Consider the following 22,770-nt stretch of genomic DNA (forward strand, 5'->3'; position numbering starts at 1 on the left):
GAAACGCCCTAGAAATAATTCCTTTCAGCAATGACAGCATCCACACACAGAAGCTAGCTTGATGTGACTTTAAAGAGACTCAGCCTAGGAAGTTAGTTTAAGAGGGACTGGATACTAAGTCAGGTATACTTGAAACTTGTTAAAAGATGCCAAGTACTCTACCACAGCTTTTGATGTTTGGAATTAGGGCACTCTTCAGAGTTCCACACTGGAACTAGGATTTTCAAACAGAAAAAAGGAAAAATACAAAGCAACAGCAATATTTCAGTTTCCATACCTGTTTCCTCATCTTCTTCAGCTTCATCATCATCATCACTGTCATTTTCATGCTCCGCATGACAGGCATATGCTCTTTTCAATCCATTAAATAAAAGGATAAAAGCTGGCAGGATCTGGCCAGCAACTTGATTTAAAACCTGTGGTATTTGCTCCAGATCAATAAGGGCACACAAGCCAAGCACACACATCTTTCTGTCGTGCAGTCTAGAAAACAGAATAATTCAAAAGTTGCCAGTTTTGTTCCAATTTACAAGCAGGTAGCAGAGGTGTATCACAGAGAAAAAGCAGAAACACTTACCCCAAGAAACAGTCCACATCATTAAGCCACTGTGTTATGAAGTGATTAGTGACAGGCTCCACATTATTGGGGAAACGAAGATTTTCCAATGTATTTAGTAGTAAGTGAGGATTGTAATACAAAGCAGCTATGGCAACCTGGAGGCACATTGTTCGCAGTTCGCTTGTTTTCACTTCTCTTGTCAATCTTTCCAATGCAGCTTCCACAAACAAGGGTATGCACTGAAGAGTGAGAAACATGACACAGTGATCACAAATTTTGTAGTTCTCTATTTCATACTAAAATTGAGAAATGGCATAAAGCCAGTCTGGCACCTAAATACAGAAGGCATAAAATAGGAACCATTTTTAATTGCCAGCATAAGTCATATATGAAGATGAAATAAAAAGGTGAACAGATTTTATCTACTTTAAGCATACTGGTTTTGTGACATCATGCACAGTAGGTGTAACTCCTGGTTCTATAATCTTGTGATTTAAAAATACAAAAATAGAGGAAATGTGTCCACAAGGAAGTCCAGAAATATCAACTTTGCCTTTTTTAATATCCGCAACAAAGTCAGGAGATATTACTGACATCTCAAGAAAAACAGCTATTCAAAGTAGTTGTCTCATTGCAGATCCCACACTTTCCTGTGAATAAATTAAAAACTGAAGTTTCCAGGAACCATATCCACAATTATTAATAAGCATACAAAAATTATTTAAAAAGCTGTTATAAAGTGCTTGCTATGTGCACAGCAGAAACACACAAATTCATCTTTCAAATTCCAGCTTCCATAGGTGCATAATGAAGTCTGTAGTTCCTCTATGACATTAACTGGGACTCCAGGACCTTAATTTTCATTCTTACTTACTTCAAGGCTATTAACTTGACAGAGTGAATAATTTAAATGAAATATTCACCAGAATTAACTTAGAATATAATTAATTGACTTTCAGAACCAAGATGCTCCTAAAACAGTACCCTTCCAGATTCACAAAAACACAAGTTTTATAGTGTCCTAAATTCTGGAGACAAAGTGTGCAATAACTATCCCTGCAGGGCTGTTAATTGAGTAACACTGAAGTAGAAGTCATGATTAGTCACACTGCACAAACTTCTCAGAACTCATGTTAATACATAACCAATTCACATTTGAAAATAAGCTTTTAAATATTAGTTATAGCAACTGAAGTTGTTACCAACCTGATCAATGCCACGTCCTTTACACTGAAGAATAATTACTTCTAACAGCTTTGCTGCATGACATTCTGCATCTTCTCCAGCAACTCCTGTGAGGACCTGAAAAATAACAATTACTGTTGGTCCCTTCAAGAATTATTTTCCATATACTGCTTTGCATTGAAAAGCTGGTATAAATGTCCCCACTCCATTACAATTCAAGCAAAAATATCCATCAGTGAAGCAGCCAAATCTACAGCAATGGCTCAGTATCACAACTAGAGACTGAAACATGGGTGAATGTGGGTAAAAACTAATCCAAGCATACAAATAACTGTATGGATGCAGAGCAATAACAGTGACTGTATAACCATCAACTGCAATTTTCAAAGGTTTATTTCCATACACAAAGCAAAAAATTTTCATGAGCATTAATGTACTGAATTTTGGGATATGCATTGAGAAAGACTCACTGTGCTCAGCTAATAAAACACCAATTACTATGAGGTTATAGTTTTCTTTTTATATATCTATGAAATGTTCAAGTATTTACAATCAGCCTCATCAGCCTGGTTGCAACTTGTTTTCAAATAGAGGCTGGCAAGAAATATTCACTATAATATTTAAACATCTTCAAAAGAACTCGTCAAGAAATACCACAGATAGGGGCAACTTAGAGTTCACCATAGTTCTTCTATTGATACAACATATGACACCCAGAAGTGGAAAACTGAAATCACCACACATTACTCTTAAGAGATAATAAAACATTGACACCATCTTATAAAGGAGTATTTATTTCCTCACACAGGGCTAACATTCTGGAAAGCTTGGTATTCTACATATTGACTGGATAAAGAAAGCCTGGTTGACAGCTACCTCTAAGATACAGGAACCGAGAAGCTAAGTTAAAAACTGAAACACTGCCCAGAAGTGACCGGACTGAGTGAGAACTGCATTCTGCTCCCAGCTTTCATCACTGGCTTGGCATGAACTTCGCAAAATAACTATTCCTATCCCTCTACTTCCCATCCATACTCTACTGGTTTTAGGTAACAGATGTAAGACCTTCAGTGTACATATATATGGTTATGTGGTAGCCTCACTTAGCCACGGTGAGGCTACAAATCTCAGGAAAAAGGAAACCATCTACCATTTGCAATGTGCATATGTGTGGTTTGCATGCCTGTGTGCCCCCATGCAGAAAACCTGGATCATTTAATCTGCTTTTGTTGTGTACAATTTAATTTTCCCTTTTAGCAAAACGGTGTATCTGAAATTTTAGGTGACCTTTAAATTTCTCCGCAGTAACTTAATAATTTGTGGAATCACAGAGGACATTAAATAGCATCATGCTTTAAGAGCAGACATCAAAATTCTTCAGTTTCACAGTCTGCTGTTGTGGAAAAAAGTACACAGTTTAACAGTGAATTTCTTCAGAGATCACAGGTTTTGTGATCACCAAGGAGGCTGCTTACCTTCTTGCACATGCTGTAGATCATTTCGAGATATTTTGTGTCTGACAGAAGTGTATCTGTATCAACAGTAACATAATTATGCAAGAGAGGCATCATGTCTGTATTAAAAGAAGAATGACCACAGTTAGACACTGTTTGCATGTTTTATTAGACAACCTGTTAAAATCAGGTTGAATTCTACGTATTAATAAGTTAATTACAGTTCTTACTTAATGTTTGTCAATATAAACAAGCATCTAGCCGTAGATGCCTTAGCAAAACAAGTCTGGTTGCAGCAACAGTAGAATAAAACACTTAAAGCGTAACCTAATTTCAGTGGTCTCCTACCATTTCAATCAAGATGGAATTCACTGTATGGTTGAAATCATATGTATGAAACCAACTGGCTTACTGATTGATTTTTATTACTTACCAGTAAAATAATCAAAGCCATCCTGCTGAAAAACTTCAAAAACAAGAGGAAGAAGCTGCCACATCTGTGCAGAAACTTGCTGACAGGTCAGACTATGAGCCAAGGAAAAGATCTCCTCATAGAACTCTAAAACAAACAGAATCTAGGTAAATTTAATGTCAATTCTATAAACTTAAAAAAATAAGCCAACAAAAGTACAGATACCTAATACATGTTGCTGCAAAACTGTTCCGATCACTTGCAAACAGATCCCTTCCAGCTGCTGGGTAATCTGAAAAAAAAGGAGATTTATGACTTTTTTTTTTTAATACTTCGGAGTTGAAATTAAACATGTTTTAAAATAAAATTACTAAAAGCAGATTCTATTTATACAATATAGTCTTCTAAAAACAATTAAAAATTTCTCACATTTTAGAGCATCACATGTGTATAAGTAGAACTCTTAGCTAAGGATATGTAAGACAGCTTTTAATACAAGGCATTTTTGGAACATTCTGTTGGAATAACCTCATGATAGAATATCCTTTAAAAAGAAAAGTCTGCCAGTAACTCTATGCAACAGTTCAGTCCCATCAAAACACAGGAAGTAAATGTATATATCAAATAGGTAAGCAATGGGAGTTGCAGGAAGCATCAGCTGTTCCAGAAACGTAATATCACAACAAACAAAATAAACAAGTAAATACCAAACCACTTCCCAAACCTAGCTCAGGATGTTCATATGGTAGGTGGACAATCAGTCTAAATGCTGGTCTACAGATTCAGATACTTTTCCCCATTAGTATTTATTAGTCCATAGAACAGGTAACAAATCAGTCATTAACCTGCTTAGGGTACACACCCTGCATAGGGACAAATAAAGGCTGACTTTTTGGTCTTAGCTATGCAGAACAGGATTTTAAACTAACAGGTTAAATACCTTATTTCCTCAAACACTGGTCACCCTGTGTGAGATGTCTCTAAATATAAATGTTTACTGATCAATGTTTACATGTGAGTTCCTCAGGACTAGCATCCTGCTACACAGACTTTTCATTTAGGTAGCAAGAATTTGCTGACACTAAACAGTACATGAAAAAAACCAACCAGTACTGAGCATTTCTACCAAGTAAATGAGCCAAACTGGTCCAAACTAGTTCACTGCATGGCAGCACTGGATTCCAACCTTGGGCATTCGAAATTTGTGTTATACTGCTTCCTTTGCATAAGTCTTCAGAGCCCTGAGATTACAATTTATCACTGAACTGTTCAAGCACTAAAAAACTCTCATTTATTTATCTATCAGAAAACAGTAGCTGACTTTGTCAAGAAGGATTTTAATCAGCAACAGCATCTTTTTAACAAGTTGTACTCTGGACAGAAGTTAGTGCATTCAAACTAAGTAACAAAAGCTGTCATCACACTGGAGAATTCTACTGTGCAGATTAGGCAGGGCAAAAAAAATAAAATCAATAAACAAGCCACAACAGCTGTATTTACAGACATTGATTTTTTTTGCAGAGATCAAGCTAAGTGAGCAGAGTTGATGTTCAAAGCTAACTGAAGTTTTATCTGGTTTCTTTGAAGGGCAGAGCTCATCAAATCAGATGGGTTTTTTCAGCTGAGCTGACATGAGTTCCATCTGTTAGAGAAAAGTTGCTTCCACCTATTTGAACAAGAACCTGGATTCTTATGGAAAACACTGTGGCAACATTTATGCTCTATTACTCCACCTATTGTGTTAGAAATGTGACCTACTCTGTTACAACTTTGTTGCATGGGAAGTACTTCACTGTTTTCTGTTTTAAGGTATTTTTGGCTGAAAGGACAAGTTTTTCAGGAAAAAACGTCAGGAACACTGGAACTACACAAGACTTTCAGTGTCTTAGACAATACATACCAGCTTTGTAGTAATTGTTACTTACTTCCTTGTGATCTTCAACTACGCTGAGAAGTGTATCAATGGTATTCAAGATTCCCATTGCTGTCACTGCTTTGTCATCACTGCCCTCTTCATCCGGTCCAGTCTGGATGACCTGGTTAAATGTCATTGCCTGTGTGCAACAGCAAAACAATGCATAAATATGTCATTTAACGAGGACATGCTTGGAGATGAAGAACAATTGTGCAAATCTGGTATTCTACAAAATTTTAAGGAGGACTTCTGCTAAGAAAACATGTGAATATTAGAATGTGACCATTCCATTCAAGAGTTTGTTTTCAAGATTGATAACATTTGAATATTAAGCCATTTGAGCTGTCATCCTTTATCCATCCATCAATAAAGATATATAAATGACATTACTTTCCATGCCAAATAATACATCTTCTACAACTAAGTTTTTCTGACACAAGACTTAACTGGCAGCTAAAGCAGACTGGATCACTTTGCAGGCATTCCCAGAGAGGACATGCAAACAATTCAGTTCTAACTCCAAAGCAACGTCCTTAGCATAGGGAAGCACAAAGCTGACCTCTGCTTTTGAAACCATTAGTACAACTTGCAGGATGTGGCCATTCAAGGCTCTGAGTATCTACTGCAGATTCAACTTACATGTGCTATTAAAAATCATTATTAACACCATCAGAAGAAAAAACATCATTCTTAAGAAATTTCCAATTAGTTCAAGTTATGAAGGCACTTTTGAGAAGAAACTGTCTCTCTGTAGAAAAAAATAATTATGCATCAATGCATTTAAGCCAACCAGAGTAATAACAGCTATTGACTGATGGACAACTCTCTTAATTTAAAATACCAGTCTTCTGCATATTAAACATCCTCCTAAGTCACCAGAAAGTCTTACCAAATGCTGTGTCATTTCTACTGCAATTGGGGTAACTTCTTCACTATATTCACAGATCATCTTCTGAATCACATTAGTAAGATCATCATTTTCAGTCTCTCTTATAATATGAAGTAAAGCTTGCATTACAGGTCTGATGAATGGAGTAATATATTCTTTAGCTGAAATACAAGTGAAAATATTTGAGTTTGCATTCTTACAAAACTACAGTATACAAAAGTCTATATATATTTTATTACTCTTTAGTGCTTCAGCATTCATCTGCCAAAACCATCGGCAGTACACAATTATAGCAATACTAACACTCAGAACAATTTTTTAAATAAGAATGTAAACCAAGAGGATCACAATTGATGTATGAAAACGAGAGTTCTACAGCCTTTATGGAATACAAGATGACTTATCAATGCAAATTTTAATTGAACGGGAATGGGTACATACACATTTTTGTCCAATGAGCCTAGGTTTGTAGCCTACATTCCAGCTTCAAGAATACTAAGCAACATAAAGTCTGCCAGGATAAAGACAACTTTTTAAAAAAAACACTGAATTTTACCATGAAGGAATATATGCTGAGATAGATATGCTCACAGTGCCACCCTATTATTGATTCAATGATTAGGTGTTGGAAAACTGGATTGTACCATGAAATTGTGGTAATTTTATTTACCAAAAATATACAATTTTCCAGCTGGAAAAGTACAATAAATGATTACAAATTACAATTGCAAGAAGTAAGTTAACATCAGGAAAGAAGAGAACCAGTCTCCCTGAACATCATAATATTAATGCTTATTCCCTTCAAAGCTTGCTGTAGCATTAAGAAAAGAGAGCTACCTTTCTCTTGGTTACTGATCAGAACTTGAAGTGCTATTGCAGCTTCCACTTTCACAGGCATTTCCCTGTCATCTATCAGACACCGTCTTGTGAGTTCTAAAGCTGTCTGGAGGTTCTGGTCACTCTTAAATTTGACTTCACAAAAATAATGAAGAACCCAACAAGCCTGAAAAAAAGACATTGAACAAATTCAGTTACAAAACTCACCAACAGGATTATCAACTACTCGTATACACACAACCTTCAGAAATTATTAAATATGAAGTAAAACTACTGCTGAATAGAGACTTTAAAGTTTTTAAAATATTAAGATGTTTGAGAGAGTGGAGGCTGGCCAGTGGGAGGGTTGTCTTTCAGACATCACTAGACCAGTACTATGATCTCAAGTTCATCTTTGGCCACAGGTTTTGTGTGAGCAGTACAGTCTAAATGCAAAACACAAACAGACTGTACCACCAGACACAGATGGAAAACTATGCACACAATTCTGCAGCCATTTTGAAAATACACAGTAGCCATCTATAATCACATATAAAGATGTATACTAAACTCTTAGAATATTCCTGAACTTTTCAGTTGGAACGAGATGGTGTATCTTAATGGTAAATCAGCCACTTTCTTACCCGTGCTCTCATGTAACCCAGCTCACTACTGAAGAGAGGAAACACATGATTCTGTAACATATATTCCATCTGATCTTTATATATCTTCTTCTGTCAGAATACAAATAGAAACATCAGTTTAAAACTTTATATAAAAAAGCATTTCTAATCCAGTAAAAAAGTCACATTTAAAAGTGTGAACAATGTAACAAAACCCTCAGACTTTTAACTTCTGCTGTTATTAAAGTCCACTAAACAACAATGAAATTCCATATAAGTAATTACATTTGGATCCTTACACTTTCATAATCTCGAGTCAAAATAGTGACACTTTTTTCCTGTCATTTTTTGACATTTTTTTGCTTGACAGTGCATTACTTTGGTATCAAAAGCAAAAGTGGTCAGAGAAACTTCTCTGAGCTGTGGTCCAAAAACAAGTCCATGCCTTGCGTATTTTTCACTACCATAATAATTAAGCAAGGTCGCTAATTTTACTTTCTTTTCACTCTATATACACAGAAAAATAATCCTCTCACTAGATGGATTTTTTTCCTTCCTTTCTTCCTTCCATAAAAAAGGGATCGTAGTTAAGTGTAGCACAGGAAATGGTGCAGAAATTCTTACTAAAAGAGAGCTTAAAGAAACTTTAAACAATAATCTGACCTTGAACACGACCTAATAAAACTTGTGTAATTAAGTTGACAAGAAAACCAAAACAATTAAGTTCAACAGCTTAAAAGAAAAACTGGCAGCGATTCAGAAACATGTAAACTCCAAGTCCTGTTCTCATTTCTTCTAAGACACTTTATGTGAAATAAATGAAAGGAGGGAAATAAAAATGAACCCAAAGAAAGGCCAGTTTTGTTATGCTTACTTTTAGGAGAATTTCAGCCAAAGAACCGATCATATGTAAAGCACCATCTTTCTTACGAGGGTCAGCATTTGGCTCCGTAAGGATCTGATAACAAAAGCCCATTGTCTTCTGCAAGACCTAGATCACATGTAAAGTTAGTAAAAACACTTCAATCATCTCAGGAACCATTATCAGTGCTCTGAAATGCTTAAACTTCTAATAACCTGCTCCTGGAGGTAAGTCTGGAATTTAGATGTTTTGTGTCCTACGTGAAGTGGCAAATACAAAAATCACCAATGGAGCAGTGGAAAATAAACCTGAGATAAATTATACATTTTTGTGTACCATGATATGAAACTTTTAGTAGTAATAGTTCTTTCAGCAAATGGAGACAATATAAACTAAATCTAGCTAACATTCTATCCAAGTAAAGTCCTTGAATAGCTTACCTCTTTCCTTTTACTACATGATGTAAACAGCAATGTCTGAGCAGCAGTTGTTGGAGAAATGAAGTCTTCAAACACATCTATTAAGTAAACAGGTATCAGACATTAATTTTTGTCCATTACTACAGTTCATGATCTTAATGCAATCTAATGATTTAATACAGAAGAGCAACCATTTTTTTGCACACTTAGTTAATCATGCTTTCTTACTACAGATATTTCAAAACTAAACAACAGTAACACAAGGTTGGAAATTCCCAATACGTGTGTTTCGCCTATTCCGTGATCACTGGCTCTACATATCTAATACAAAATTGTAGTCTTCCTTATTCTTCTGGTAAGTGTTGTGTAACAGTACAAGCAGACACAGCCATCAGTTTTTGACATATTATTTGCTGTACAGGCAAACACACAACTGATTATGAGTTTAAAATGCTCAGTCTCTTATTGCTCTGCAGAAGAGCATAATCAGAAACTTGCATAAAACCTGTCTACAGGTCTGCCTCTGACCTGAGGGATAAGAAACTCCCAAACTCATCAAGTTTCCTTGTTCTATCCATCCTAGTGGAGGGAAAAGTCTGTTCAGGAAGTCTGAAGTATATTCTTGCTTCCCCAGCCTGAAAGGACTGCATAGACTTAACATAAACCCCAGCAACAAAGCAGCAAGGCATAGGAGGTGAAATTAGCCAAGTCTGGAACGCTGGGCTTACTTCATTATATTTCCTTTACCATTCTGGTAAATCTGCTCTCAGCTGTGCCATGTGTGAAATTTGTTAAGATTATAAAAACTCAAGGGCCTTGAAATGTTATCTCTTTAAAAGCATAAAATTTTAATTACATTAAACTTAAGCAATTATTGTCAGCAAGACCCAGACTGTTTGACTTGTAACAAAAACTTTCTAACTATCTAAATTAGCTACTTATTCAAGTGCAGAAACATGTGTGCCACTGTTGACTATGATATGTTACTTGTCATTTCCACCAATATATCCAAAAGTTAATTATGTTATATTATTTGGGTAATACAAATGTTTCTTTTTTTTTCCTTCAAGGATTCAGTAATTTCTATTTTCACATAAAACTACAAAAAAATCCCATCCTTGTGTGAAGCTGTATTTTAACATGAGTAGATTTCAAATTCTCACCAAATTTCATGCGAATATATTCATAGGGATCTTCTTGCCAAAGCTCTTCATCAGCATCTGTATAGCACATCAATGGAAAAATAACATCTTGGATGATTCCCTGCAATAATAAAAACAGTTGAAAACAGGCTAGCACTACTAAATCAATCTCTGTATTGTGTTCTGTATTTCACAGTTTTTTGTCCATCCTGCCACTTCTTACATAAAATAGTTACATTCTAAAACTACTTGGACACAGTGGATTTTCTGTGCTACCTTACAAAAAATCCACCATTTAAGGCTGAGCTGCAATACGGCTCAAGATATTAGATTTGCTTTGGATAATGGTATATGGAGATTCAATGCCATAAATTGAGTAGTTACCACCATCTCCAAATGTGTTGTGTTGCTGTGTGACGTTGTAATCCTTAAGATATTAAAGCACAAAGGAGTAACAGGAAAAGAAGGCAACTATCTAGCTTCGTTCGCCTATCTAGGCTTCATCAAACAGGCATCAACTCTTTCCACCAGCAATTCATAACAGAGGTCCCTTAAACTTGAATTCTAGCAAGGCTAGAGAAAGTGTACAAAAGACTGACTAATATACTACTGAGTCATCGAAGTATTAAACCCCAAAAATGTTTACTTGAATATGAGGTTTCAGATTCTTCCAGGTGACTGCATGTGACACTCCTTGATTGATGTAATTCAGTGTTTGCTGCAGAACTCTAGGAGCCATGTACTGCTTTTCCTTGTATTGATACAACACCTTCAGCAACACCTAGAAAAATAAGATCTCATCAAGAGCTTATACTGAGCACAAACCACTTTCACCAGAATTATTCTACCCTCCCTCACAAGCTACATAAGAGCCCCTCTAAAACCAACAAAAAAAAAAACCCTGGTTATCCATTAGACAAAAGTGGGTACTGACTAATCATTCTACTAAATATCATTGTTAATTTTATGAGGTCATTTGCCACTCATATCATGGGCTGCACATCTTTTAAAAAATACAATCCTTTAATAAGACAAAACATACATGGTAGTTCATCAACATAGCCCAGGGGACCTTTCCCTCTGAGGTTTATTATTCCACCTTGCCACTCTTTGGGGACAGAAATTAATGCCCAAACACTGGATTGGTAAAATACTCTACACTCACACATGCAACTGATTCTTGCCTAAGCACAGCCTTACAGCAATGACACAGTATGAAAAATAAGAAGATTGACAAATCAGCCTCCCCCTTTGGTCTTCTGGCCTCAATTGTCCTCATCATGTCACAATTCAGAACTATTCACAGAGATTTACATTTATTAAAATCCAAGGTTCTCCACAAATAAGGACATGAAATGGACATTACTAGTAATTAAATTCTAGCTCATGGGAAAGTTTGGGAGCTTCCTTGTCTCACAACCCTGGACAGTAGGAACACTGCACCTTCAAGAGCAGCAGCACCAATCAGAGAGAAACAAGAAATCCCATTTCCAGAGTTTCATTTATTTCTTCAGAAAAAAAAAACAGTGTTTAAAAAAATCCCAAACTGAAGGAACTGAAAAGATATCTATCAATCTGCAATATCACCATGAAAACATTTTGGGAAAATGAGACTCATTATTCTGAAAAGTAATTCCATTGATAACATCTATTATACAAGCACTGAAGCACTTCTCCCACAGTACACGCCTTGCATTTGAGCTTAAAGAGGATGCATTCATTCACCATGAAATTCATAGCTTTACAAACTGTTTTATGCTTTAGAGGTATTATGAGTCTTGAAAGTTTAATTGCCCATGTTTAAAAGCCTCCTGGACTTCATGAAATTACTGGTTGCTACCCTCATTTCAGTACAAGGCTTTGGTGGCATTAGATATCGACTTAGGATAGGAAAGCAGAGCAAATGTTCAGACTTGCAGATGTTTTGAGGATTATAAAAAATGTATATGCCAATATTCCTTTTCAGTCTCTTGTAAACTAGCCAAAAGAGAAAATAATTCTCTGCAAAAACAATACCTTAAGTGACAGATATTTGTAACTTCCAGAATCAGTAAAATGCGAGTACATGGTAAGACTAACATGCTTCTTGAACAATTAAGAATATTAACCATTAAAAATATTAATCATAAAATACTAATAATTTTTAATAATAATAATATTAATAATTAATCATTAAAAGTTCCTTCCTTGATGGTATGCCTTAAATACAGTATTTCCAGAAGCAACTGGGAAACTCATCAAGACTAGGAATTGTTGTGGTTTTACAGAGGACATGGCATTCTAAAGATTGGCTTCCTTTATAAATTTCAACACAAACAAAGAAATTACTATTACCATATTAATATCATATACTGAACTTTTATAATGCATGGATCTGAGACAGGCCTGAGTCTCACCATGGTGGCAGCTCAGGAAAATTTAAAAAAATATAAAAGAGGGGCTCTTTGTTCTACGCAAAAGTAGTAATCCTGGGTCTTCAGCAAACTAGAACCTAACACAGTAATACAATCCTCTTCTCTGTGGAAAGGCTTATATAAGAAGGTCCAGTTTGGTGGCATATTTCAATTTTAGAAGGATCTGGAGTGTCTTTCTTTTTTCTGGGAGAGATTCTTCATTGTATGAGGGCAGCATACAGAAATGCCTAAATTAATCAATAGTCAATGAAGGGATGGGGAATAAACAGTCTTTGCAGTCACACTACTTGAGACTGCTTTAGTCCTCTCTTTTCACAAATCTAAGCAGATACCTCCTATAATTCAGATGAAATAAGGAAAGAAATTTAAAATATTAAGAAAAGCCTCAAGAATTGCAAGGAGGAAGGGCAGAATGTGGGATAGAGACTCCAGGGCAAGTAAAATTCTGCAATTGCGCCAAGGAACAACCAGGCAGGAGTGTTCAATGAGGGCTTAGTTCTGCCTCATCAGGTCTTTCAAAATGAGAAATAACTTAAGCAAAACAGCTGCTAACACACTGGATAAGAATCAGGGTACTTCAGCTAGGCAGCTCAGCCTGTTTTGGCCAAGCTTAAGAGAGTTTAGCTCTAACGAATGCTGAATGTACGGGACTATTTTTTTCTGGTTGGTGACATACACATGACAAAAAAAATGTAGACTAGATAAAAGGAATAATCACTGAGAAGTATGAGAATAATATCAGCAGTATGTTTCAAACTGATACCTGAACAACTTGTAATTCCATACTATATATTTATGTATTGGTCCTTTAGTGAAAGGGTTTGTACACTCTGGAGAGTAAAGAGAATGAAGTCAAGTATATTATCAGACCTTTTTTTTCCATACAGATTTCCAATTTTTGTAAAGAAATTAATCCTTTAAAAAAAATTTTCCATAACATTTATCTCAAAGATTCTATTTATTGAGCATGCGATCAAAGATTTATCCTCCACGCAGAAACAGAGGGCAACACCTTAAAAATTATCAGTATTTCTATACAATGAAGGAAGAAGGTATAGGAAGAAACTGCAAGCACTTTAAAGTCTTTGCTTTTTAGCAATTTTCTGTAAAGACTTGAATTCTTGCTGTTACCTGGATGCAGTAACAGTTAGGTTCCAATTCAATTAAAATAAAATGTAAATAAACCCACAAAGTATCTTGTTGAAAAGTGTATATGTATCTTTTCAAAGATTTCTTTTGCTCATACCATTTTTTGCCAGGGCTTCATTTTACCTTTGAAGTGCAAAGCAACAGTAAGGTGTTAAAGAATGCTTAATCTGTCTGATGCTATTTACAGTTATGAGCATCTCAGAAGATGATATTAACTGTCTGAGTAGAGTGCTGGGATATATTTCCTAACACTCAATGTGACAAATGTTCTCTTCCAATGCTTTGGATGACCTTCCAAAAACATCTATTTAGGAGATGCTTTCCCTACTCTTCCTGTTTTTAAAGTCCTGTAATTTATTATAATTTCACTAGGAATGAAAATTACGAAAACTGAACTAAGAACTCTTCTGACTAAAATAAAGATTTGAAAGAAAACATTCCAGTCCCTGAGATTTTCATAAATTGTCTACTAACATTTACAGCTATTTACCTTAAAGGAGATTCATGAGCTGATATAAAGAAATTTTACCAAAACTACTTGAAATGTTTTTTAAATAAACTTACAGAATCCTAGGATAATTTGGTCTGGAAGATACCTTATAGATGGTCTAGTTCCAAACCCCCTGCCCATGCAGGGACAACTCCCACTAGACCAGGTTGCTCAAAGCCCCATCCAACCTGTTCTTGAACACTTCCAGGGTGGGGGTACGTATCCACTTCTCTGGGCAACCTGTTCCACCATCTCACCATCTTCACAGTAAATAATTTCTTCCTAATATTGAATCTAAATCCCCTCAGTTCAAAACCATTACCCCATGTCCTACCACTACAGGCCCTGCTAAAAAGTTTGTTCCCATCTTTCTTATAATACCTGCTTAAGTATTGAAAGTTTGCAATGAGGTCTCCCCAGAGCCTTCTTTTCTCCAGGCTGAACAACCCCAATTCTCTCAGCCTGTCTTTATAGGAAAGGAGCTCCAGCCCTCCGAACATCTTCATGGCCCCCTCTAGACTCGGCCCAACAGCTTCATGTCCTTCCTGTGTTGGGGACTCCAGAGTTGGACACAGTACTCCAGGAGGGGTCTCACAAGAGTGGAGTAGAGGGGGAGAATCACCTCCCTTGACCTGCTGGCCACGATTCTTTTGATGCAGCCCAGGACACAATTGGCTTTCTGGGCTGCAAGCACACATTCACTGGCTAATGTTGAGCTTCTCATCAACCAACACTTGTTTCAAAAGAAACAAAGTCAGCAGTAGAGCCAGAAGCTGCAAATTAGATCTAAGAATTTCCCAGTATTCATGGAAATTTTCTTGCTAGTTCAAAAAGTTCAGATTACTGACTTTAAACACATGCACCGTAAGAGGCAGACGACAATTCCCACCCCACCAATCCATTCTGTCCCTTCAGGAATACATGCAGGTTGCTGCCATGTGGCAGTACTATCTGAATCATGAAGTTACTCCAATAAAGATAAATCAAAAATAGTTTGTTGTAACATGAATACATCAAGCTATAAGCTGCAGTAGTCCAGAAGTTGCTTTGTGTAGAACAGACCCTGCAGAAGTGGCAACCCCCAGACACAGAGATGAGAGGAAAGTGATGAGACTTACGTGTTTGTAAACTAGCCTCTGCTTGGTGAGGCTTCTGGAGAAGGCTAGGAAGCTTAGTATTTACTGGCTTTGAGTCAAAAAAGAACCATACCATCAGAGTTAAAAGGGCAGGTAAGAAGGCCAGCTTTGCAACATGTTATACCCCTCTCTTCCAGAAAGAGAAAAACTGATAGCATTTATCTGAAGTTCATCTGAGGGCTTGTTCTATGACAGCATTCACTCCATCTACAGATCATCAATGCTGCAGAGGCTATTTAAGTGGATTGTCCTATGTGGCAAATCCATTATTTATTTATTTTTAATAATTCTTTTCTTTTAACCCACAGGCTTTCCATACCAGTGTCCTTAAGAAAATAATTGTAAGGAAGAGCACAAAGCCTTTTCAAAGAATAATGAAATACGAAATCACTACTAACTCTGAACTTATACTAAAACCCCCCACATTCAGTGTTTCTTACTTGCTGAACGCCAACAGCGAAGGCCTTCAGGAACACTTCAGCAAACTCATTGTACTCCTTGGAAACATTGCCAGGACTTCCATACCTAGAAGTAGAATCAAGCATGCAAATTCAAGAGTGCAGCAGTATTATTAAATATTTTTTTTTAAATACAAATAGAAGAGAAAATACCTCTCAAAAAGTCTAGCTAAAATATGCAAAGCCCACTTCTTGCATTTCCACCAAGGCAACTCAGGTCTATCATCTTCATCAACTTGAAGGGTTTCCTTTTGGGGAAAAAAGAATAAACAGTAAGTATTTACCAACTATTCAAAAAAAGTTCAAACTATATGTATTTTGAGCAACTATATAGCATATTTTACTTTTAACATGCCACTTGTACTTCTGGCTTAACAGAAATATAAAGTACAGAATATCTAAAAATAAAGCCCATTATTTATGCTGCATAAATGGTAAACAAATTCTTGAAACAAGAAGCCAAGATAAATTGTGTTGTAATTTGAAAACAGAACTCCTGTACAAGCTACATATTATCAAAATTTGTCTAGTTTGTTTAAAAAAACGCTAGTTAAAAAAGCCCAACACGTTTTCTTGGCATCTATTGAGAAAAAAAATACGCAGAAATAAAAAGTTAAATCTTTAACATTCTAATGAATGAAAAATATTTAAGTTTAAAGACAAAGACAAAATCCACTTACAGCTGGTACATCCCTATCCACAACAGTCTTCAGGATTTCTATCCACTCAGTCAGGTTTTGCTGATTTATCAACTCCAAGGGTAATGTGTACTTATTAAAAAAGACAAAAATAAATGTATTGTACAGCAATTTGAAAACAATGTTACTTTCACAGTTTTGATTTTAGCTCTTTCAAATCTTTGTCTACACTTAGCTACCATGAAAGATTAGCAAAGGACTCAGACAACCAGGCTAAAGAACAATTATGAGTATATTAGCAGTTTCATTCCAAACTGCTGCATTTACACTGGTAAGTTTATGTAGGCTGGGCTCTACAATCTGTCATTTGAAAACTGGTTTTCAAGCAAACTACCTTAGAGAACGGCATGTGTAAGTTCTATCTAATGCCAACCAGGAATAGGGTTGTACAAAAGCCAAAGTACAGCACAATCAAGCATACCAAAACCTGTGACTCACGCCACAACTGAGTGGTAGGGGACACAATTCAGATGTAATCTAATATTATTTATGTCACCTATTATTTTAAGGAAAGACATAACACTTTACATCAACTTACCCATCGAGTATATATAAAGTTTATTTTTTACCTGGACAAGGGCGTAAAATATTTTGAAGATCTGTTTCTGGATGAGGACAGACTGATCAGATGGATCACTCAAGAGTTGAATGAAACTATCCTTCAGAACTGGTAGAAAATGTTGCATTGCAGCTATCAAAGGACTCCGCTCCTCTGGTTTCTTGTACCTTTAGATAAGAACAAACTTGTTTTGTGTATCATAGAATCAGAGAATGGTTAAGGTTGGAAGGGACCTTAAAGATCATCACGTTCCAACCCCCCTGCTACGGGACACCTCACACTAGGCCAGGCTGCACAAAGCCTCATCTAACCTGGCCTTAAAAACCTCCAGGGAGGGGGCTTCCACAACCTCCCAAGGCAACCCATTCCAATACTTTACTACTCTCATGGTGAAGAGTTTTTTCTGATGTGTAACTTAAATCTCCCCTATTTCAGTTTAAAGCCATCACCTCTTGTCCTATCACTGCCCTCTCTGGTGAAAAGCCCCTCCCCAGCTTTCCTGTAGCCCCTTCAGGTACTGGAAGGTGCTATAAGGTCTCCCTGGAGCCTTCTCTTCTCCAGGCTGAACAGCCCCAACTCTCTCAGCCTGTTTCATAGCAAAGGTCCTCCGGGTCTTTGATCATCTTTGTGGCCCTTCTCTGGACTCTCTCCGACAGCTCCACGTCCCTCCTGTGCTGAGGGCACCAGAGCTGTACACAGTACTCCAGGTGGGATCTCACCAGATCAGAGGGGCAGAATCACTTCCCTGGCCCTGCTGACAACACTTCTTTTGATCCAGTCCAGGCTGTGTTTGGCCCTCTGGACTCCAGCACACACTGGCAGCTCATGTTGAGCTTCTCCTCTACCACCACCCCCAGATCCTTCTCCTCAGGACTGCTCTCCAGCCATTGTCCCCCAGCCTGTATTTGTGCCTGGGGTTGTGCTGACCCAGGTGCAGGACTGGTGCAGGCAACTTTCAGGCAGCTTTTGAATTTTTAAAGTCAGCCTTCTTCAGTGTAGAAACAAGTTGGTTATACTACAGTTCATAACAACATGTGATTAAAAAAATCCAAAACCCCTAGCTATTTCTTGTTACAGAATTTGAAATAAAGCTATAGCCAGACATCATTACAGTTAAAAACCAAGTCAGAACACTGTCCATTACTCCACCATATATCCACATTAGTTTTCTGCTGGTAATGCATTCCTGCCAACTTACTCACTTTGAGTACTACATCATGTTCAGCCACACCATTACTACAGTGAAAAGCAATCAGAGCACTACAAAAACTGCAAGCAAAAGGCACACACTTATTGCCAAGAAGGGTAGATGCTGGGCTAGTCAGTAGAATTCCAGAAAGCCATTTATCAGAGATCACAATTTATCAAAATACTTCCAGGAGCTTATTACTTCACCGACATTGAAGAAAGTAAACTATGAGGTGTCTGTCTCTCATATCTTAATGTTTAAATTGCCCAAATTTAACCAGCTGATAAGGACTGTAGGCTTCAAGGCTATGAGGCAGACTCTGAGCAGGCTTCAATTAGAAGGCCTCCTTGAAATAATGTCTCAGACCTTTCCATGCTGGTGACAGTCCACCAGTTTGTCTATGCTGAAAAGAAGGCTCCATTGTCCCTTCTCAAAACATTTCCAAAGTCCTGAAAGAAAACATTTTGAAATCTTCCCCCAAGTTACATAGAAAGTCCTTATTGACTCAAGAGTTATCCCAAGGGAATACAATCTTGTGCGCATTTGTGAAGACAAAAAGAACAAAGTAACACTAAGACTTCTCACCTTTGTTTTTCAATTAAGTGTTTATCAGTATAATCTTGGACTCTCGTGGGAGATTTTGGGGTTGGGAGATTTGGATTTGTTTTAAGTAAATTTTTGTAGACTTTCATTAATGTTAAATGTCAATGCTCAGCATCTTAAACAGTGCCAATTTACAAAAATAAAAGATCAAGTCCAATCAATCTGCTGCCAGATGGCATCCTCTCTAAAAACTGCTACACAACACTGAGCCCCAAAATCCTGTTCAATAATACAGTTTCAATGTATTTTCTGAAATAGAAATATATTATAGGTATAAGGACTAAATGTCATTGAAGAAAACTCAGTTTCTAATTTTTACAAAAGACAAAACTGAAAAAGACCAGAAAAAAAACGCTTGATCTTGCTAGTGGGATTTGGAGAAGAAATAATTTTGAAAAAGATATTTACCTTCCTTATTAAGAAAATATAAAACAAAATCAATAGCTAAAGATCCCTACAACTCAAGCAGTAACAATTAGATCGAAGTAAATAGTATTACGCATATTTCCCCTCCCAAAAAAACCCTGACTTGTGTAACAAATTTTAGAGACCTGCTTGCACCCATATTGCTATGCAATGAAATGTGCATATTCCAGAAAATTTAACAATTATGAGCAATTGCTGGCCTCAGCTAAAGTGTCTGGTCAACTAAACTTATGAACACACCTGTTACTTTAGTACATCACACAATGACTGTGCTCATAACAAAATTCTTCTCTGAACCAGGATTGATACAATTGCAATCCACTACCAGTGAACACTTCATGTTTTATAACTCACAGATCTCAGCTGTATCTTTGGTTAAAGATGTTTAACTGGAAAATCAATTAAGAAATTAAGTTTTTTTCCCTTCCTAGCAGGACTTGCCATTTTCAGCCACATAAAAAACTTTAGCATGGGATTACAAAGGTCTTTATAGCATTCCTGTAAAAAATAACTTTTAAGAATCTGATATTCACCCATTTTACACTAATTTACACAAAATTCACAGAATTAAGACAGGTAAATTTTTCAATGCAACATTTAAAATCAAGTACCTGAAACAAAAATATTACAGATAACAGTGCTTTGAAAGAGTAAGTTATAGACTCCAGCCATTCCACTACAATTCCCTGACTACAGGATTGAACTTTTGTCTGATTCAGCTCAAATGAGCTTCCCACATGCCAGCAGCAACAGTTAAGCTCCACATAACTTCTCAAAGTGCAGTCTGAACTACAAAGCTCTGATCATAACAGATACCTGAATCCTAGCCTTGCATATGTATGCATATACAAGAAAAAGATTTCCTATGACGGGTTGGATGAGGCTATCAAAATTTTCAAAAGGATCACAGCAGAGCAAGTCAACAAATTCTCAACTTCTTAACATTAAAGATTTCACAATTTGAAACCTTTACATGTTTACTGTTACTGGTAACTAGAATGCAAATTGTTTTAAGAGTCTAAACTTGGTTTAAACAAATAATTGTTTTCTGCAAAAGTCAAGATTTTGAGCAGAGCTTCTTACTGCTATGAATCCATAAAAACCAACTACCTAATTAAGGCTTTAAACACTTTATTTTTTTCTGATCGCAAACCTTTAATGAGAGTGGTTTTTCTGTAATTTCTTAGTGGAGAAGATATCTGGGCCAAATACAGCAAGTGTTCAATAATATTTTCTAAAATTATGTTTCTATCACCTTTGCACAATCCCACACACAATTCTACATGGTTACAATACACAGAGAGAGTACAAAAAATCCACAGAAATACATTTATTCTGCTGCTTTATGTGGTAGAAAATACTTACTCATAATTTTTCACAAGTTGATAAAGACAAAGAAGAATTCCAAGCCAACAAGCACTGTTGTCAGATTGAAGATAAAATCCAATTTTCTCCACAACTGCAGTCCAGCGACTAGGATAATCATGCTTGATTATATGGTGAATGCAAGTAGTAAGCTGTACTCTGGAAATCAAAGGCACAATGATTAAATTTAAAGTTACAACAATTAACTCAATAATATTCTTGTGATGTTGAAACATCTAATATTGCCCAAAATTAGACTTCTTTCAGGTTTTCTTTATACGTTTCAGGTTCTGTACTTTCTGCTTAAAATTCTACATTTGAGGAAATTTAACTTTCTACATGCTACACAAGCCGAAAACTGTGTTTCCATCTATATTAGCTCTATGTGTAGGATACACAGTGTATGGCAATGATACTTAGCATGCAGGTGATCATTGAGCAAAAAAAACAACAAACCCCAACAGTCAGAAACCACAGCTTATTCATAAGCAGGTTAAAACTGCATACCTAATCAGCTCAGGAGAGTGAATAATGGCTTCTACAATATTTTCACGGATACAGTGTCTGTCTTCTTCTGGGATGGAGTAAGGTGGGATCTCTCCTGGTGCAGTTTCACGATCTGGCCAATACTGGGTTATCATATTTTTCAAGTAGATAACCCCTGTGAGACAGATGTGGCAAATCAGCTGACAGTCAAAGACAAACAGGCATTTTGCAAACTAAATTTTTATAACAAAACTGATGGAAATTACTAATACACTGACCACTTCTAAACTAGGAGAATAAAAAACTTAAACTATGTGAACCTAATAATTTACTAAGTTAATACTCAGTTTATTAAGACGTTAGCATAAAAATGTTCTGTAAAGAACATGGCTTTGTATAAAAATACTAAACTTACTGCTTTTATCTGTGCTACAAATTAGTAGTTGCAGAGCATTTTAGGAACACACTTCTGAAAAATACTTTTTAAGTATTTTCTCAGTAGTTTCATTAAAGCTAATCAATACTAATGACTATCTAAAACATCCCTTGTAAGGAAGTTTAATTAAGTTTGTGATACAGGAATGAATGCAAAAGAGAAACAGTTCCTTTACACCAAGGTTATGGACCACAGCACTTTGTAGCAATCAGGCTGCTGGCACAAGTGCCTGCACTTACCAGTTGACAACCAAATCTAAACTGCTTATGTGGCAGAAAATAGATTACAGCACTTGGAAAGAAAAGGATTGACAAAACACAACAGGATATCTCAAATTAAAAACCAGTAACAAAGTTGCTACTAATCTAATTATTTGCACAAATCTATAAAGCAACTCATCTTCCCAAATTTCATATGGACCTTCTGAAGGTTTAGAAAACAAAGGGCTTCTGCAAGGGTCTGCAGAGGTAAGAAACACTCAGCACATATGTGCTGTTACAAGACTGAAGTGATGCAGACTTCAATCTGTCCTCTGGGAACTACTGTGCCATTAATCGCTCTGCTGAACACTCACTGTTTGTAAGCTTTGTGTTTTATGAGTTGTCTCCACTCTTTACGGACTGCTTTGGTTTTTAATTGGCTTATCTTGAGGGTGAATTTTGGGAGGCTGTCCTCAAACCTCCCCATTTTTTTGCATGTTAAACACGCAAAAATAGTAACTTTTTTGAATCATCATATAAATGGTATGCCAAGCAACACGATAAAAATGCAAGTTAGACGTATGCTGCGACTTAGAATAGTCTACTAAATGGAAGATCCAAATAAGCAATCAAGATCATACCTCTTGAACTGTCAGAAAAGCCACTGAGGTATCCTTTTAGAAACCTCTATCAAGTAATCACAGCAGCTTCGAGGTGATCAAAATCTAATTTTAATGATGGATCATGTGCAAATTATCAGGGTTCCAAAAGACATAATTTGTTTTGTCCCACCAAAAATGTCTAGAAATATTAGCATTACTAGTAAAATGTTAAATTACCTCCTTGAACCAAGTTAGCCTGCATCACAAACCACTGTTTCCCCAT

At 36.4% G+C, this 22,770-nt stretch overlaps 1 protein-coding gene and 1 non-coding gene across 2 annotated transcripts in view; both read right to left on the reverse strand.

Annotated features, from left to right (window-relative positions):
* Positions 1–22,770, reverse strand: part of IPO7 (importin 7) — a 38,992-nt gene that overhangs the window by 6,571 nt on the left and 9,651 nt on the right. Inside the window, exons 3-22 of the mRNA XM_051621086.1 lie at positions 21,271–21,424; positions 20,764–20,922; positions 17,191–17,347; positions 16,604–16,693; positions 16,077–16,171; positions 15,906–15,990; positions 10,923–11,057; positions 10,298–10,397; positions 9,156–9,232; positions 8,728–8,844; positions 7,875–7,964; positions 7,252–7,417; positions 6,415–6,575; positions 5,536–5,664; positions 3,836–3,902; positions 3,632–3,757; positions 3,220–3,317; positions 1,766–1,861; positions 578–798; positions 278–483 (exon numbers count right to left, since the gene is read on the reverse strand). Of these exons, the coding sequence (XP_051477046.1) occupies positions 278–483; positions 578–798; positions 1,766–1,861; positions 3,220–3,317; positions 3,632–3,757; positions 3,836–3,902; positions 5,536–5,664; positions 6,415–6,575; positions 7,252–7,417; positions 7,875–7,964; positions 8,728–8,844; positions 9,156–9,232; positions 10,298–10,397; positions 10,923–11,057; positions 15,906–15,990; positions 16,077–16,171; positions 16,604–16,693; positions 17,191–17,347; positions 20,764–20,922; positions 21,271–21,424 (2,529 nt within the window). The remainder of the gene's footprint in view (positions 1–277; positions 484–577; positions 799–1,765; positions 1,862–3,219; positions 3,318–3,631; positions 3,758–3,835; positions 3,903–5,535; positions 5,665–6,414; positions 6,576–7,251; positions 7,418–7,874; positions 7,965–8,727; positions 8,845–9,155; positions 9,233–10,297; positions 10,398–10,922; positions 11,058–15,905; positions 15,991–16,076; positions 16,172–16,603; positions 16,694–17,190; positions 17,348–20,763; positions 20,923–21,270; positions 21,425–22,770) is intronic.
* LOC127386133 (small nucleolar RNA SNORA23) lies at positions 7,561–7,742 on the reverse strand. The gene has a single exon (XR_007889823.1). It is a non-coding gene; the product is annotated as a small nucleolar RNA SNORA23 (small nucleolar RNA).

This window comes from Apus apus, chromosome 5 (genome assembly GCF_020740795.1).
Source record: "Apus apus isolate bApuApu2 chromosome 5, bApuApu2.pri.cur, whole genome shotgun sequence".
In the NCBI taxonomy this organism is placed as follows: Eukaryota; Metazoa; Chordata; class Aves; order Apodiformes; family Apodidae; genus Apus; species Apus apus.